At 42.6% G+C, this 16,034-nt stretch overlaps 1 protein-coding gene across 4 annotated transcripts in view; it reads left to right on the top strand.

Annotated features, from left to right (window-relative positions):
• rpgrip1l (RPGRIP1 like) overlaps positions 1-11,932 on the top strand; it is a 28,442-nt gene extending 16,510 nt beyond the window's left edge. For 3 of the 4 annotated variants that reach the window (XM_035798061.2, XM_035798060.2, XM_035798062.2), the window contains exons 18-26: positions 590-959; positions 1,197-1,510; positions 1,708-1,884; positions 3,716-3,881; positions 4,908-5,011; positions 5,896-6,082; positions 10,146-10,230; positions 10,592-10,728; positions 10,938-11,932. In XM_035798061.2, coding sequence (XP_035653954.1) covers positions 590-959; positions 1,197-1,510; positions 1,708-1,884; positions 3,716-3,881; positions 4,908-5,011; positions 5,896-6,082; positions 10,146-10,230; positions 10,592-10,728; positions 10,938-11,080 — 1,683 coding nt within the window. In that variant the 3' untranslated portion in view covers positions 11,081-11,932. Of the gene's footprint in view, positions 1-589; positions 960-1,196; positions 1,511-1,707; positions 1,885-3,715; positions 3,882-4,907; positions 5,012-5,895; positions 6,083-10,145; positions 10,231-10,591; positions 10,729-10,930 lie in introns of all 4 variants that reach the window. The other variant, XM_035798064.2, reaches the window with a different exon arrangement.
• The last annotated feature ends 4,102 nt before the right edge of the window (positions 11,933-16,034 follow it).

Below are 16,034 nucleotides of genomic sequence, written 5' to 3'. Positions count from 1 at the left end.
TCCTGTTTCAGCATGACAATGCCCCTGTGGACAAAGAAAGGTCTATACAGAAATGGTTTGTCAAGATTGGTGTAGAAGAACTTGACTGGCCTGCACAGAGCCTTGACCTCAACCCCATCGAGCCAGTCCTAATATCTCAATATCAGTGCCCGACCTCACTAATGCTCTTGTGAAAGAATGGAAGCAAGTCCCCGCAGCAATGTTCCAACATCTAGTGGAAAGCCTTCGCGGAAGAGTGGAGGCTGTTATAACAGGAAAAGGGGGACCAACTTAATATTAATGCCCATGATTTTAGAATCAGATGTTTGACGAGTATGTGTCTACATACTTTTGCATCGCATAACGAGCAGCAGTATTTCTGGTGCTTGAACCCAGAACTTAATCTGACCAAATTAGATGAGATTTTAGTTCCGGGTAAACAAGATTCATAACCATACCACGACACAGAACTAGAAAAATGTAATGTCTACCCTATTTTGGTGGTTCAGTGTTGGTGCTTCAATTTCACAAAACTTTAGTTAAAATACTTATTTAATATTTGGCCCATAAATCCTCACTAACCCTACTCTGTTTTTCTATAATACCTCAGGTGTCAACCTCAACCCTAACCCCCCATTCAGTGTCAGCCGACGGAGGCATGAACCTGAATGAGCTCAACGTCACTGTCCGATGCTGCAGCAACCTGACCTCTCGCCATGCCCACCCACCCAGCCCCTACGTGGTCTACCAGTTCTATGACTTCCCTGACCACGACACCTGCATCGTGGGCGACTGCAGCGAGCCTCAGTTTGAGGACAACATGTCCTTCCCAGTGGCCATGGAGGCAGAGCTGGACAGCTACCTGAAGGCAGGGGCTCTGCTGCTCTACGTGTTCGATGACCACGATATCCAGATTGAGATGTACCTGGGCAAGGCCAGGGTGCCCCTCCTGTCTCTGGCCCACGACAAGGCCATCACTGGTTAGTTTGGTAGTTAGTCAGGGTGGTTAGTTAGAGCAACTACACTGGTAATTATTGACTCTGAGTGTGTTTGTATGGGTTTAGGTTTGGTTTATCTGTCTCTTCAAACTGCATACATTACTTCCATGTTTTGCCTATTTTATTGAATCTTAGTCACACAAACAACTCTTTTTGTTTGAGTGGGACCAGTTGGGCCACTCCAACCATCGACATCCCCCCTGTGTGTCCACATCTCAGGTACATTTGAGCTGACTGACCCGTCCGGCCTCCCCAGTGGCCATATTGATGTGATGCTGAAGTGGAAGTTCACCTACCTGCCTCCTCCTGGCTCTACAATGACAGTTGAACAGGCCAAGTTTGTACCCAAAGAGAGACCAGTGAAGCTAACAACACGAAAGGTAGAGGAGAAGAAGGTGGAAGTGGAGGAAAAGAGGAGAGAGGAGGAGGAGGAGAAGAGGGAGGGGAAGAAAGAGGAGTTGAGGATGGTGGTGAAGGAAGAGAAAAGGGCCAAAGCTTTAATTCCTCTTCCTACTACTTCAACTGCATCCGAGGTAAGTACAGGTACTATGAGGGTAATGTTAGCTTGGTCTGGGATGGTTTGATGGATTTTGAGGTGGCTTCCAGTACAGAAATAGTATTTACTACAATGTACCGTTTGAAAGGCAGTTTGATGGGAAATGATTGCAGTATGTTTCAGTTACCTTTTTGGTTTTTGTCATGAAATTGTGTTTGATTCTTGTCTCCCAAGTTGCCGTTACCAAAACCTAGACTACGGACCTTGGTGAAAGAAAAAACGGCAAGCAAAAAAGTCTCATTCGTAGATGTCACAGCACCCAGAAATCAAGAAGCTGAAAATGTTTCATGTCCCTCTATTTTGCCTGGAACAGAGAAAAGGGAAGTCTCAAAGTTACCGTCCCTAACAAAGGTACTTTATGTCTCTGAGTTATATGTTATATGAGACACATACCTATTTCTGGGGTTTGGTGACTATGGGGTTATTTTGTTTCATGTTATAGTTGTAATTTTAGCGTGTGTGTGTATATACAGTTGAAGTCGGAAGTTAACATACACCTTAGCCAAATACATTAAACTCAGTCTTTCACAATTCCTGACATTTAATCCTTGTAAAAAAGTCCCTGTTTTAGGTCAGTTAGTATCACCACTTTATTTTAAGGATGTGAAATGTCAGAATAATAGTAGAGAGAAAGATTTATTTAATTTCTTATCACATTCCCAGTGGGTCAGAAGTTTACATACACGAAATTAGTATTTGGTAGCATTGCCTTTAAATTGTTTAACCTGGGTCAAATGTTTCAGGTAGCATTCCACAAGCTTCCCAGAATAAGTTGGGTGAATTTTGGCCCATTCCTCCTGACAGAGCTGGTGTAACTGAGTCAGGTTTGTAGGCCTCCTTGCTCGCACACGCTTTTTCAGTTCTGGCCACACATTTTCTATAGGATTGAGGTCAGGGCTTTGTGGCCACTCCAATACCTTGACTTTGATGCCCTTAAGCCATTTTGCCACAACTTTGAAGTGTGCTTGGGGTCATTGTCCATTTGGAAGACCCATTTGCGACCAAGCTTTAACTGATGTCTTGATATGTTGCGTCACTATATCCACATAATTTTCCCGCCTCATGATGCTATCTATTTTGTGAAGTGCACCAGTCCCTCCTTCAGCAAAGCACCCCCACAATATCATGCTGCCACCCCCGTGCTTCATGGTTGGGACCGTGTTCTTCGGCTTGCAAGCCTCCCCCTTTTTCCTCCAAACATAACGATGGTCAAACAGTTCTATTTTTGATTCATCAGACCAGAGGACATCTCTCCAAAAAGTACGATCTTTGTCCCCATGTGCAGTTGCAAACCGTAGTCTGGCTTTTTATGGCGGTTTTGGCGCAGTGGCTTCTTCCTTGCTGAGCGGCCTTTCAGGTTGTCGATATAGTACTTGTTTTACTGTGGATATAGATCCTTTTGTACCTGTTTCCTCCAGCATCTTCACAAGGTCCTTTGCTGTTGTTCTGTGATTCATTTTCACTTTTCGCATCAAAGTACGTTCATCTCTAGGAGACAGAACACGTCTCCTTCCTGAGAGGTATGACGGCTGCGTGGTCCCATGGTGTTTATACTTGCGTACTATTGTTTGTACAGATGAACGTGGTACCTTCAGGCGTTTGGAAATTGCTCCCAAGGATGAACCAGACTTGTGGAGGTCTTCAATTTTTTTTCTGAGGTCTTGACTGTTTTTATTTGATTTTCCCATGATGTCAAGCAAAGAGGCACTGAGTTTGAAGGTAGCCCTTGAAATACATCCACCTCCAATTGACTTAGGCTAATTGGCATAATTTATCAGAAGCTTCTAAAGCCATGACCTAATTTTCTGACATTCTCCAAGCTGTTTAAAGGCACAGTCAACATAGTGTATGTAACCTTCTGACCCACTGAAATTGTGATACAGTGAATTAAAAGTGAAATCATCTGTCTGTCAACAATTTGTTGAAAAAAATACTTGTGTCATGCGCAAAGTAGATGTCCTTATCGAATTGCCAAATCTGTAGTTTGTTTACAATACATTTGTGGAGTGGTTGGAAAATGAGTTTTAATGACTCCAACCTAAGGGTATGTAAACTTCTGACTTCAACTTTACACTGGACCTGTAATGAGGCAATTCAATGTGATGATTAAACTTTTAGAGTTGTTGTCTACTGTGAGATTAGGCAAGGGATACATGCATAAGAACGGTGATGTGCTCCACAGGTGGTCACAGGGTCAGCGGTAGCACCAGAGCCTCCTCAGAGCACCACAGAGGAAGAGGATGATGAGGAAGAGTCTCACTTCTCTGAGGGACAGGTGATCGTAGCCAGCTCTCAGTCTACCTCAGACGAATCAGACATTTCCGAGGAGATTCTCGAACAGATGGAAGGTTAGCACCTCACTGATATCAACAACAACACTAGCGGAAACATGTAACAAAAATAACAACCAGTTTCCTTGGTCCAACGATAATGCTAATCATTTGTATCGAGGTCCTATCGGAATTGGGAAGGATATGTTTGTTTTCCCTGCTCTCCCTGTCTTGTGGTTTGGAGTGCAGCTGCTACACTCTGTTTAGAATTGTTCTACTTCTTGCGTCAATCTTAATCATATTCCAGCAAGGCCTAATTTACAAACAAAACCCAAACCTGTACTGTAACTCTCTTAATTATGACTTTAGTGTACAGTACCTACTTTTTAGTCTGAGTTCGGATAGGGTTAGGGCTGCAGGGCAGCTCTGGCTCTTCAGCCTTAATAGCCAAATGTATATTCACATTTTAGTCATTCAGCAGATGCTCTTATCCAGTGCATGCATTTTTGTCCTGGTCCCCTGTGGGAATCGAACCCGCAACCCTGCCGTTGCAAGTGCCGTGCTCTACCAACTGAGCCCCACGGGGCCAAATCCCCCATGGATCCTTAGGAAACAAATACTTACTATTGTATTCTCTTTCAAGTGCAAACAGTCCATGCTATTGTTTGCTGACGTGTTTCTTCACCAGAAAACCCATAAATATTTTAGTTCTGCTGCCAATAGTCTTCAGGCTGGGGATAGCTGAGCCCATCAATGTTAATGCTGACCTTGAGTAGTACGCGAGAGAGAGACCCCCCCCCTTTCAATGTTCAGCAGTGGTACATATCACTCAGCCTGCATCAATAAAACTTGCTGTCAACATGTCAATGCCAATAAGCATAGGTGATGTCATGTCAACTGTTATCACTCTCCCCAGTTTCTTTCAAAACACGTATGCAGTGTACACGCGCTCACAGCAACACTTATGAATCCTCTCCTTCTCTATTGCTCAGTATAAACCCACCCTTGCTTCCTTCTGCAACACATCAAGCCTGAAATGCTCTTCTTGGTTATGACTGAATCTTTTTTCTCCTTCTCTCCCCCTCTCTTCCCCCCCTCCCCCAGACTTGGAGGCGGCCCCAGTGGCAGAGGACGAGGAACAGAGTGAATCTATCCTCTCAGACAGTGATGACTGCATTGTTCCTGGCCAGTCCTCCATGGGATGGAAGGTGGGTGAACCAGGGATAGAGGATAGAACCCAGCCTGTTTGCCTTGTACTCTGAGTCCATAGAGGATAGGAGTACAGTACAGTTGGATAGAAAGTACTGTATCAAGGTTATTGGGCTTGTTGTGTTTATAACAGCAGCATCCAAGTAAAAGTTTTTACCCAACAAGTCTAGTTTGCTTTAAGTTATTTGTATTGTTTATGTTGCCAACCATTGTTTGGACAAACCTCTAGTGCTGTAAGTATATTTACTGTGCCAAGGTTCTCTACTGATCATCTTTAACCAGTTTGTCAGATGGGATTATTGATTCTTTATTGGATGCACAAAATACAAGCATTCATTCATCATTAATGGTGTTGATTTGAACTGTACAGACATGATATCCAGTTCAATATTAGCTGCATTATTATTGTTGATGGATAGGAAAAAAAGATTTCTCATTGATCATCTATCTGGAAGGAGGTGGAGCGATTGTTCTGCAAGTGAGTTACTTGCACATTCCTCTCACATCTGCTAAGGATGTTATTTTAAAGTAAATGTACAATTGACTTAGCTATTTTAGATTACTCTCATTATTTTAGTAGTTTATATTTCAGTACAATTATGTCGGACCCCTTCCAAACATATTAGGAGGTATAAGAAATCATCTCCAGTATATGATCATCTAGAAATCTTCAGTCATTACTGCCCTGGTAGGTTAAGATTCTACTGTGTGTTCTTATAGACCCATCAGCCTAGTAAATGGGATCCACAGCATGAATATTAGCCAATAGACTTTCCAAAATCCCACCGCGGCTAAAGCCTAAATGATGACCCACCCTTTATTATTCCAGTGGCGTTATGTCACCGAGTCTTATTACGTTACAGCGTCCTGTTTGTCTCTGCAGCCTTCGGAGCGGGTGCGTGTGGAGATCGTGTCTCTGAGCCTGAGGCCTGAGTCGCGGGCAGCAGCAGACTGTAGTGTGGTCAGGTTGTTTGTAGAGTACTCCCTGTTGGACATGCCCTCTGAAGAGACACCACTGTCCCGGCCCAAACCCTTGCCGGGTATGACCAGCCACTACAACCACAGCAATGGTAAGGGAATACCAGAGAGCGCCTATACACACACTCACAAATGCTGAACCTTAATTGGGGAGGACGGATTTGTGGTAATGAGTGGAGCGGAATGGGTGAATTGGTATTAAAAACCATGTGTTTGATGCCGTTCCAGACATTATTATGAATCACTATCAGGAGGAACAAGGCATGGCTTACTGGAAACCATGTGTATGATGCCATTCCAGACATTATGAATAACTGTCAGGAGGAACAAGGCATGGCTTACTGGAAACCATGTGTATGATGCCATTCCAGACATTATGAATAACTGTCAGGAGAAACAAGGCATGGCTTACTGGAAACCATGTGTATGATGCCGTTCCAGACATTATGAATAACTGTCAGGAGAAACAAGGCATGGCTTACTGGAAACCATGTGTATGATGCCGTTCCAGACATTATGAATCACTGTCAGGAGAAACAAGGCTTGGCTTACTGGAAACCATGTGTATGATGCCGTTCCAGACATTATGAATAACTGTCAGGAGAAACAAGGCATGGCTTACTGGAAACCATGTGTATGATGCCGTTCCAAACATTATGAATAACTGTCAGGAGAAACAAGGCATGGCTTACTGGAAACCATGTGTTTGATGCTATTCCAGACATTATGAATCACTCAGGAGAAACAAGGATTGGCTTACTGGAAACCATGTGTTTGATGCTATTCCAGACATTATGAATCACTCAGGAGAAACAAGGCATGGCTTACTGGAAACCATGTGTTTGATGCTATTCCAGACATTATGAATCACTCAGGAGAAACAAGGCATGGCTTACTGGAAACCATGTGTATGATGCCGTTCCAGACATTATGAATAACTGTCAGGAGAAACAAGGCATGGCTTACTGGAAACCATGTGTATGATGCCGGTCCAGACATTATGAATCACTATCAGGAGGAACAAGGCATGGCTTACTGGAAACCATGTGTATGATGCCGTTCCAGACATTATGAATAACTGTCAGGAGAAACAAGGCATGGCTTACTGGAAACCATGTGTATGATGCCGTTCCATACATTATGAATAACTGTCAGGAGAAACAAGGCATGGCTTACTGGAAACCATGTGTTTGATGCTATTCCAGACATTATGAATCACTCAGGAGAAACAAGGCATGGCTTACTGGAAACCATGTGTATAATGCCGTTCCAGACATTATGAATCACTCAGGAGAAACAAGGCATGGCTTACTGGAAACCATGTGTTTGATGCTATCCCAGACATTATGAATCACTCAGGAGAAACAAGGCATGGCTTACTGGAAACCATGTGTTTGATGCTATTCCAGACATTATGAATCACTCAGGAGAAACAAGGCATGGCTTACTGGAAACCATGTATATGATGCCGTTCCAGACATTATGAATCACTCAGGAGAAACAAGGCATGGCTTACTGGAAACCAAGTGTATGATGCCGTTCCAGACATTATGAATCACTCAGGAGAAACAAGGCATGGCTTACTGGAAACCATGTGTTTGATGCTATTCCAGACATTATGAATCACTCAGGAGAAACAAGGCATGGCTTACTGGAAACCACGTGTTTGATGCTATTCCAGACATTATGAATCACTCAGGAGAAACAAGGCATGGCTTACTGGAAACCATGTGTATAATGCCGTTCCAGACATTATGAATCACTCAGGAGAAACAAGGCATGGCTTACTGGAAACCATGTGTATGATGCCGTTCCAGACATTATGAATCACTCAGGAGAAACAAGGCATGGCTTACTGGAAACCATGTGTTTGATGCTATTCCAGACATTATGAATCACTCAGGAGAAACAAGGCATGGCTTACTGGAAACCATGTGTATGATGCCGTTCCAGACATTATGAATCACTCAGGAGAAACAAGGCATGGCTTACTGGAAACCATGTGTATGATGCCGTTCCAGACATTATGAATCACTCAGGAGAAACAAGGCATGGCTTACTGGAAACCATGTGTATGATGCCGTTCCAGACATTATGAATCACTCAGGAGAAACAAGGCATGGCTTCATGGAAACCATGTGTATGATGCCGTTCCAGACATTATGAATCACTCAGGAGAAACAAGGCATGGCTTAATGGAAACCATGTGTTTGATGCCGTTCCAGACATTATGAATCACTCAGGAGAAACAAGGCATGGCTTACTGGAAACCATGTGTTTGATGCCGTTCCATTAGCTCCGTTCCAGACATTATGAATCACTCAGGAGAAACAAGGCATGGCTTCATGGAAACCATGTGTATGATGCCGTTCCAGACATTATGAATCACTCAGGAGAAACAAGGCATGGCTTAATGGAAACCATGTGTTTGATGCCGTTCCATTAGCTCCGTTCCAGATATTATGATGAGTCGTCATAATGGTGGAAAATAAGTATTTGGTCACCTACAAACAAGCAAGATTTCTGGCTCTCACAGACCTGTAACTTCTTCTTTAAGAGGCTCCTCTGTCCTCCACTCGTTACCTGTATTGATGGCACCTGTTTGAACTTGTTATCAGTATAAAAGACACCTGTCCACAACCTCAAACAGTCACACTCCAAACTCCACTATGGCCAAGCCCAAAGAGCTGTCAAAGGACACCAGAAACAAAATTGTAGTCCTGCACAAGGCTGGGAAGACTGAATCTGCAATAGGTAAGCAGCTTGGTTTGAAAAAATCAACTGTGGGAGCAATTATTAGGAAATGGAAGACATACAAGACCACTGATAATCTCCCTCTATCTGGGGCTCCACGCAAGATCTCACCCGTGGGGTCAAAATGATCACAAGAACGGTGAGCAAAATCCAAAAACCACACGGGGGGACCTAGTGAATGACCTGCAGAGAGCTGGGACCAAAGTACCAAAGCCTACCATCAGTAACACACTACGCCGCCAGGGACTCAAATCCTGCAGTGCCAGACGTGTCCCCCTGCTTAAGCCAGTACATGTCTAGGCCCGTCTGAAGTTTGCTAGAGAGCATTTGGATGATCCAGAAGAAGATTGGGAGAATGTCACTCAGATGAAACCAAAATATAACTTTTTGGTAAAAACTCAACTTGTCGTGTTTGGAGGACAAAGAATGCTGAGTTGCATCCAAAGAACACCATACCTACTGTGAAGCATGGGGGTGGAAACATCATGCTTTGGGGCTGTTTTTCTGCAAAGGGACCAGGACGACTGATCCGTGTAAAGGAAAGAATGAATGGGGCCATGTATCGTGAGATTTTGAGTGAAAACCTCCTTCATCAGCAAGGGCATTGAAGATGAAACGTGGCTGGGTCTTTCAGCATGACAATGATCCCAAACACACCGCCCGGGCAACAAAGGAGTGGCTTCGTAAGAAGCATTTCAAGGTCCTGGAGTGGCCTAGCCAGATCTCAAATCTTTGGAGGGAGTTGAAAGTCTGTGTTGCCCAGAAACTGCCCCAAAACATCACTGCTCTAGAGGAGATCTGCATGGAGGAATGGGCCAAAATACCAGCAACAGTGTGTGAAAACCTTGTGAAGATTTACAGAAAACATTTGACCTCTGTCATTGCCAAAAGGGTATATAACAAAGTATTGAGAAACTTTTGTTATTGACCAAATACTTATTTTCCACCATAATTTGCAAATAAATTCATTAAAAATCCTACAATGTGATTTTCTGGATTTTTTTTCTCTCATTTTGTCTGTCATAGTTGAAGTGTACCTATGATGAAAATTACAGGCCTCTCATGTTTTTAAGTGGGAGAACTTTCACAATTGGTGGCTGACTAAATACTTTTTTGCCCCACTGTACATACACACACACACACACACACACACACACACACACACACACACACACACACACACACACACACACACACACACACACACACAAACACCAAACACACAGTCACTCTTACTGAGCCCTTGCCAGTGTAGGATTTCAGCTACAGATGAAGTAGCTAAAGAGAAACTGACAGGCTTGATGGAGCAACTCTGAAATGTTTTGTCCATTGAGTCTGTATGTGTGTGTGCTTGGAGTGTCAGATGTGATACAGTAAGCCATGCCTTGTTTCTCCTGACAGTGATTCATGTGGACAAAGAGAACAACAAGTCCAGACGGGAGATTCTAAGGGGGGTGCTAGAGGGACGCAACCCCCAAATGGAAAGGTAAGAAAAAGATTGTTAAGAGTGTGTGTCGTTTGTCCATTGCATGCGCATGCATGCTGGTAGTAAAAAAGGAGGCGTAGCTAAGATTTCCCTTTAACATTATGCAACATTACTGTCAGCTAGAAAATAGCCTAAATGAATAGACCAGATAGTGATGAGTTATGTGCTTCTCTATGGTGTCGCTGGTCATGGAAGGCAAGAAGATGAGGACAGGACTGTTGTAGACCGAACGGTTCTACAAATAACCGTCTGTAGCTCTAGAAATGTACACACCGTTCCAGAGATTACATATTAACCTTGCCTGACCACTAACCTGCTGTGATTGGTCCCGTCTGACCTCTGGTGTGTTGTGATTGGCCAGTATCAGGTTCACGGTGGTGAGCGAGCCACCAGAGGAGGAGGAGCAGGAGAAAGAGTGTGAAGATGTAGGCGTGGCCTTCTTCAGGATCCCTGACATCCTGGAGCAACAGCAAGACCTGATTGAGACAAGCCTGAACAGTGAGTATTGTGGATGCATATTGTGTAGAAAACTGTGTCTTTATGTCAACTTGTGCAACAGGAAGTAAAACATTAGTTTTTTCTCACCCCCAACCCCCTCTTTTTATGTGTGCATCTCTCTCTATCACTCGCTCTTTCACTCCTTCTATTTGACTTTTACTTCCTCTCCCTCTACACTCCCCCCTTTGTCTCTCTTTCTGAGTGTGTAGTTGTAGATGTGCAGGACAGCAGTGTGGTGGTGGGCAGTCTGTGTGTGTCTGTAGAGGGACTGGAGGCACTACAGTCTATCATGGAGGATGCAGACCATGACTACACGCCCCTCTCCTCACTGGAACAAAAGGCAGAGGGTTAACTCGCAACGGACATTTTACTAGTGTGAACGACTTGGGTGTTTAGCCTTGCACACCACAAGACTGCGTCAGCTCATTGAGCTAAAGCCTAGGCATTAGCTAGCACAAGTCTTCTGGTCTCAGACAAGGTTACTCATCACATAAAAATGCTTCACCAAATCACAGCTGTGACACTAGAAATCAGTGGAGGCTGGTGGGCGGCGCTATAGGAGGACGGGCTCATTGTAATGGATGGAACGGAGTCAAACTTGTGGTTTCCATATATTTGATTTAATTCAATTCCAGCATCTACAGTGAGCCTGTCCTGCTATAGCTCCTCCCACCAGCCGACCGCTAGAAATACATTTTACTGCTGCTTACACAAGCATTCATCACTTCACTTATTTCTTCCCGGGAGCTACAAGAAGTCAAACTTGGAATGTGTAATGGCTAATGTGGTCTATGGACACACTTTTCTATGTTCTGATACTGTTATGTTTGCAAATGAGTCAATTGCAAATTATACTGTATTTATGTAATGTATTTAGGTAATGTATTTTATTTATATATTTTTATAGTTGAAAGGGATTATTTTTATGAGGCAGTATGGCACGCCATGTCAGTGGCGTGATGTGTGAAATTGTTGGTAAAAAACGGTGTATTTATATGGCCTTGTGACATTGGCTCTGGTTATAATTGGATAATTAGCACGAACCAGGAGTAATGTACGGACTGTGAAAACGTGTACCTCAAAAATATATTTTATATCTGAAATGAGGGTGTTCAGTAGAGTTATAGAATGTCCAAAGCATTGAGAAAGATCTTATTTTTACCTGTGTTAGAATAATAAAGAGTTTAGTTTCTAAATGACCTTATTTTGTTGTATTGATTCCTAACCATTTGTTTAGTTTTAATGATTGCCAGAACAACCTCTATTTGCAAACATCCTTTTGGCATGTAAAGTATTTTGCAGGATTTAATATGGCAGGGTTCACTGGCTCTGATAACATTTGCTCAATTTCCTGTGACATATTAAATATCTGCCCCCCAGAGGTCAAGGCAATTGAGTGTCCACTAATTTGTGTGTTATGAAGCCCTTTGAAAAGAGGATCATAGTCCTATAAGCAAAATCCTAACATTCTGCTCAACGCTTGTCGTTGTAAGCGAATTAAGTGTTGATTACACCATAGAAGAATGGTAACCAAAAGGATGTTGATTTACAATACAGTACCATCTAGTGTTCATTTGATGCATCTCATCTGAGACTATATTTTAAAAAGTAATATGCATCCACTGTGTAGAAAATGCAGTCAATGACTGTCCTTTCCCATGCCACTGATTGCATAGGAATCTAATCTAGGGGGCAGTGCTGTGTGCAGTGGCATGTTTTTCAACAAGGAGTTGCCAAAGAAATAAGATGCCATTTTGTAACAATGTAGGTTAAATTGGAGGCAATGCTGTGCAACAAAAGAAACACATATCTCTACAAGAGGATTCATTGTTTTTTTTACATTGTATTATTTCAATCTACCTAGATGCATGTTGTTACAACATAGTTGTTACAATGTGTTGACTGGCACATGGTGGTAGTTGCTACAAATGAACACTAATCTGTTTTTTTGGGCAGAAGAATTGGGAAAGTTATCGGATTTATATTTTACGCAGTGGTGACCCGTCATTCAAGGCAGCTGGGGCAGTTTGCAAACAACGGGGGAAAATAAAATAAATCATAGTTATAAAGCTACAAACATGGTCTATTTTTTTGCTTTCTTGAGTAAGGCAGCTCCAAATGCAGCTATTTTAGCCTAGCTGAGTGGTTTCTGTGGTGGCAGGGCAGCCAGCAGGTTAGTAGGGGTTGGTAATGTTGTCTGGTTGCTCCGTCATTGGCTCAGTGTTCTGTCACTCATGCGGACACTACATCACATCCAAATCTAAGGGTAGAGCCCAAAAATTCAAGCCCCTTGGGTGCTGCCATAGAGTTACATTAGAAGTGCCCATCCCAAGAAGGCTCAAGGTCATTGGCCACAGATAAAATGTCAAATCACGTTATATCTACAGTAGCTTTGATTGGACTGATCATGTCAACATCATGAATCAAATCGACAATCTACTGGCAAATCCTTGTCATATGAAGAGAAATAATGAATAGAAATTATAGATAAAACGTATCGGTGCTCATCGCCCATTGGACACAAACATTACACAAGTGGAAATCGCATATTCAACCATGAGTGGTTTGGAAGGAATCAGTGGCTAACTGCAAGCGCTGCAAAGAAATCACTAGCCTGCTATTCAATGGAGTGGGTGTGTGGTCCGAAGTCTGGGTTTAAGGGTCTCTTTCCAAGCTTAAAAGGATAAACATTCAACAACTGGGAACTCTGGAAAAAAAACTAGCTCCTACTGAGAAAATTTGTTTTGAACGGTCATCCAACTTGGAATTGCAAGTCAGGAACTCGGACCACTTTCTTTTAAAAAAATTAACAAACAAATATTAACAAACAAAATAGGAATATTTACATGCAAACAAGCATACATCAACGATTTACATTGGCAGAAATCCTAAACAAACATAATCATTAGTAATAAAGGCAGGTAGCCTAGTGGTTAGTGTGTTGGACTATTAACAGAAATGTGGAAGATGGAAATGGAAATCCCGAGCTGACAAGGTAAAAATCTGTAGTCCTGAACGAGGCAGTTAAACACACTGTTCCGAGGCCGTCTTTGAAAATAAGAGTTTGTTCTTAACTGACTTGCCTAGTTAAATAAAACTAAAATAAAAAATACAAGTTGTAGTGCCTTTTTGTTTTTCATTTTAGTTCAAGTAGTGCCATATTGTTTAAAATCATTTAAGTTAGGTTTTGAATTTGAACCATTTGCGAATATGAAATGTACCTAATACCTCCGACCTGACGATCACTGACGTCATCATGATTCGACCTTGTTCTTTTCCGAGTTTACAGTTGTCATGAAAGCATCATAAATGCAGAGAATGACAGATTTATGACAAAGTTTGATGGCAAAATTTGTCCACGAAGGTCCGCGGCACCACTTTCCTGTTCAAGTTAGCACAGCACAACAAGGTGTGTCCAAAAATGCATTGTATGAAGCTGCATAAAGGATGTAATATGCCAGGGAGATACAGTTGAAGTCGGATGTTTACATACATTTAAGTTTCAGTCATTAAAACTCGTTTTCCAACCACTCCACACATTTCTTGATAACAAACTATAGTTTTGGCAAGTCGGTTAGGACATCTACTTTGTGCATGACACAATTAATTATTTTAATAATTGTTTACAGACAGAATATTTAACTTACAATTCAAGGTATCACAATTCCAGTGGGTCAGAAGTTTACATACACTAAGTTGACTGTGCCTTTAAACAGCTTGGAAAATTCCAGAAAATGTCAGAAATTATGTCAGAAGCTTCTGATAGGCTAATTGACATCATTTGAGTCAATTGGAGGTGTACCTGTGGATGTATTTCAAGGCCTACCTTCAAACTCAGTGCCTCTTTGCTTGACATCATGGGAAAATCAAAAGAAATCAGCCAAGACTTCAGAAAAAAGTCTGGTTCAGCCTTGGGAGCAATTTCCAAACACCTGAAGGTACCACGTTAATCTGTACAAACAATAGTACGCAAGTATAAACACCATGGGACCATGCAGCTGTCATACAGTTTAGGAAGGACACGCGTTCTGTCTCCTAAATGAACGTACTTTGGTGCGGAAAGTGCAAATCAATTCCGAAACGACAGCAAAGGACCATGTGAAGATATTGGAGGAAACAGGTACAAAAGTATCTATATCCACAGTAAAATGAGTCCTATATCGACATAACCTGAAAAGCTGCTCAGCAAGAAATAAGCCACTGCTCCAAAACCACCATAAAAAGCCAGACTACGGTTTGCAACTGCAAATGGGGACAAAGATCATACTTTTTGGAGAAATGTCCTATGGTCTGATGAAAAAAAATTGTTTGGCCATAATGTCCATCGTTATGTTTGAAGGAAAAAGGGGGAGGCTTGCAAGCTGAAGAACACCATCCCAACTGTGAAGCACGGGGGTGGCAGCATCATGTTGTGGGGGTGCTTTGCTGCAGGAGGGACTGCTGCACTTCACAAAATAGATGGCTTTTGAGGCAGGACAATTATGTGGATATATTGAAGCAACATCTCAAGACATCAGTTAGGAAGTTAAAACCTGGTCGCAAATGAGTCTTCCAAATGAATAATGACCCCAAGCATACTTCCAAAGTTGTGGCAAAAATGCCTTAAGGGCAACAATGTCAATGTATTGGAGTGGCCATCACAAAGCCCTGACCTCAGTCCCATAGAAAGTTTCTGGGCAGAACTGAAAAAGCGTGTGCGAGCACGGAGGCCTACAAACCTGACTCAGTTACACCAGCTCTGTCAGGAGGAATGGGGCCAAAATTCACCCAAATTATTGTGCGAAGCTTGTGCGAAGCTTCTGACCCGCTGGGAATGTATGAAAGAAATAAAAGCTGAAATAAATAATTATCTCTACTATTATTCTGACATTTCACATTCTTAAAATAAAGTGGTGATCCTAACTGACCTAAAACAGGGAATTTTTACTAGGATTAAATGTCAGGAATTGTGAAAAACTGAGTTTAAATGTATTTGGCTAAGGTGTATGTAAACTTCCGACTTCAACTGTATCGGGCTGTCAGGCTGTATCACCGCCTGGTACGGCAACTGCTCCGCCCACAACCGTAAGGCTCTCCAGAGGGTAGTGAGGTCTGCACAACGCATCACCGGGGGCAAACTACCTGCCCTCCAGGACACCTACACCACCCGATGTCACAGGAAGGCCATAAAGATCATCAAGGAAAACAACCACCCGAGCCACTGCCTGTTCACCCCGCTATCATCCAGAAGGCGAGGTCAGTACAGGTGCATCAAAGCTGGGACCGAGAGACTGAAAAACAGCTTCTATCTCAAGGTCATCAGACTG

The sequence above is a fragment of the Oncorhynchus keta genome, chromosome 22, assembly GCF_023373465.1.
Source record: "Oncorhynchus keta strain PuntledgeMale-10-30-2019 chromosome 22, Oket_V2, whole genome shotgun sequence".
NCBI lineage: Eukaryota > Metazoa > Chordata > Actinopteri > Salmoniformes > Salmonidae > Oncorhynchus > Oncorhynchus keta.
This window is presented reverse-complemented; position numbering and strand designations above follow the sequence as displayed.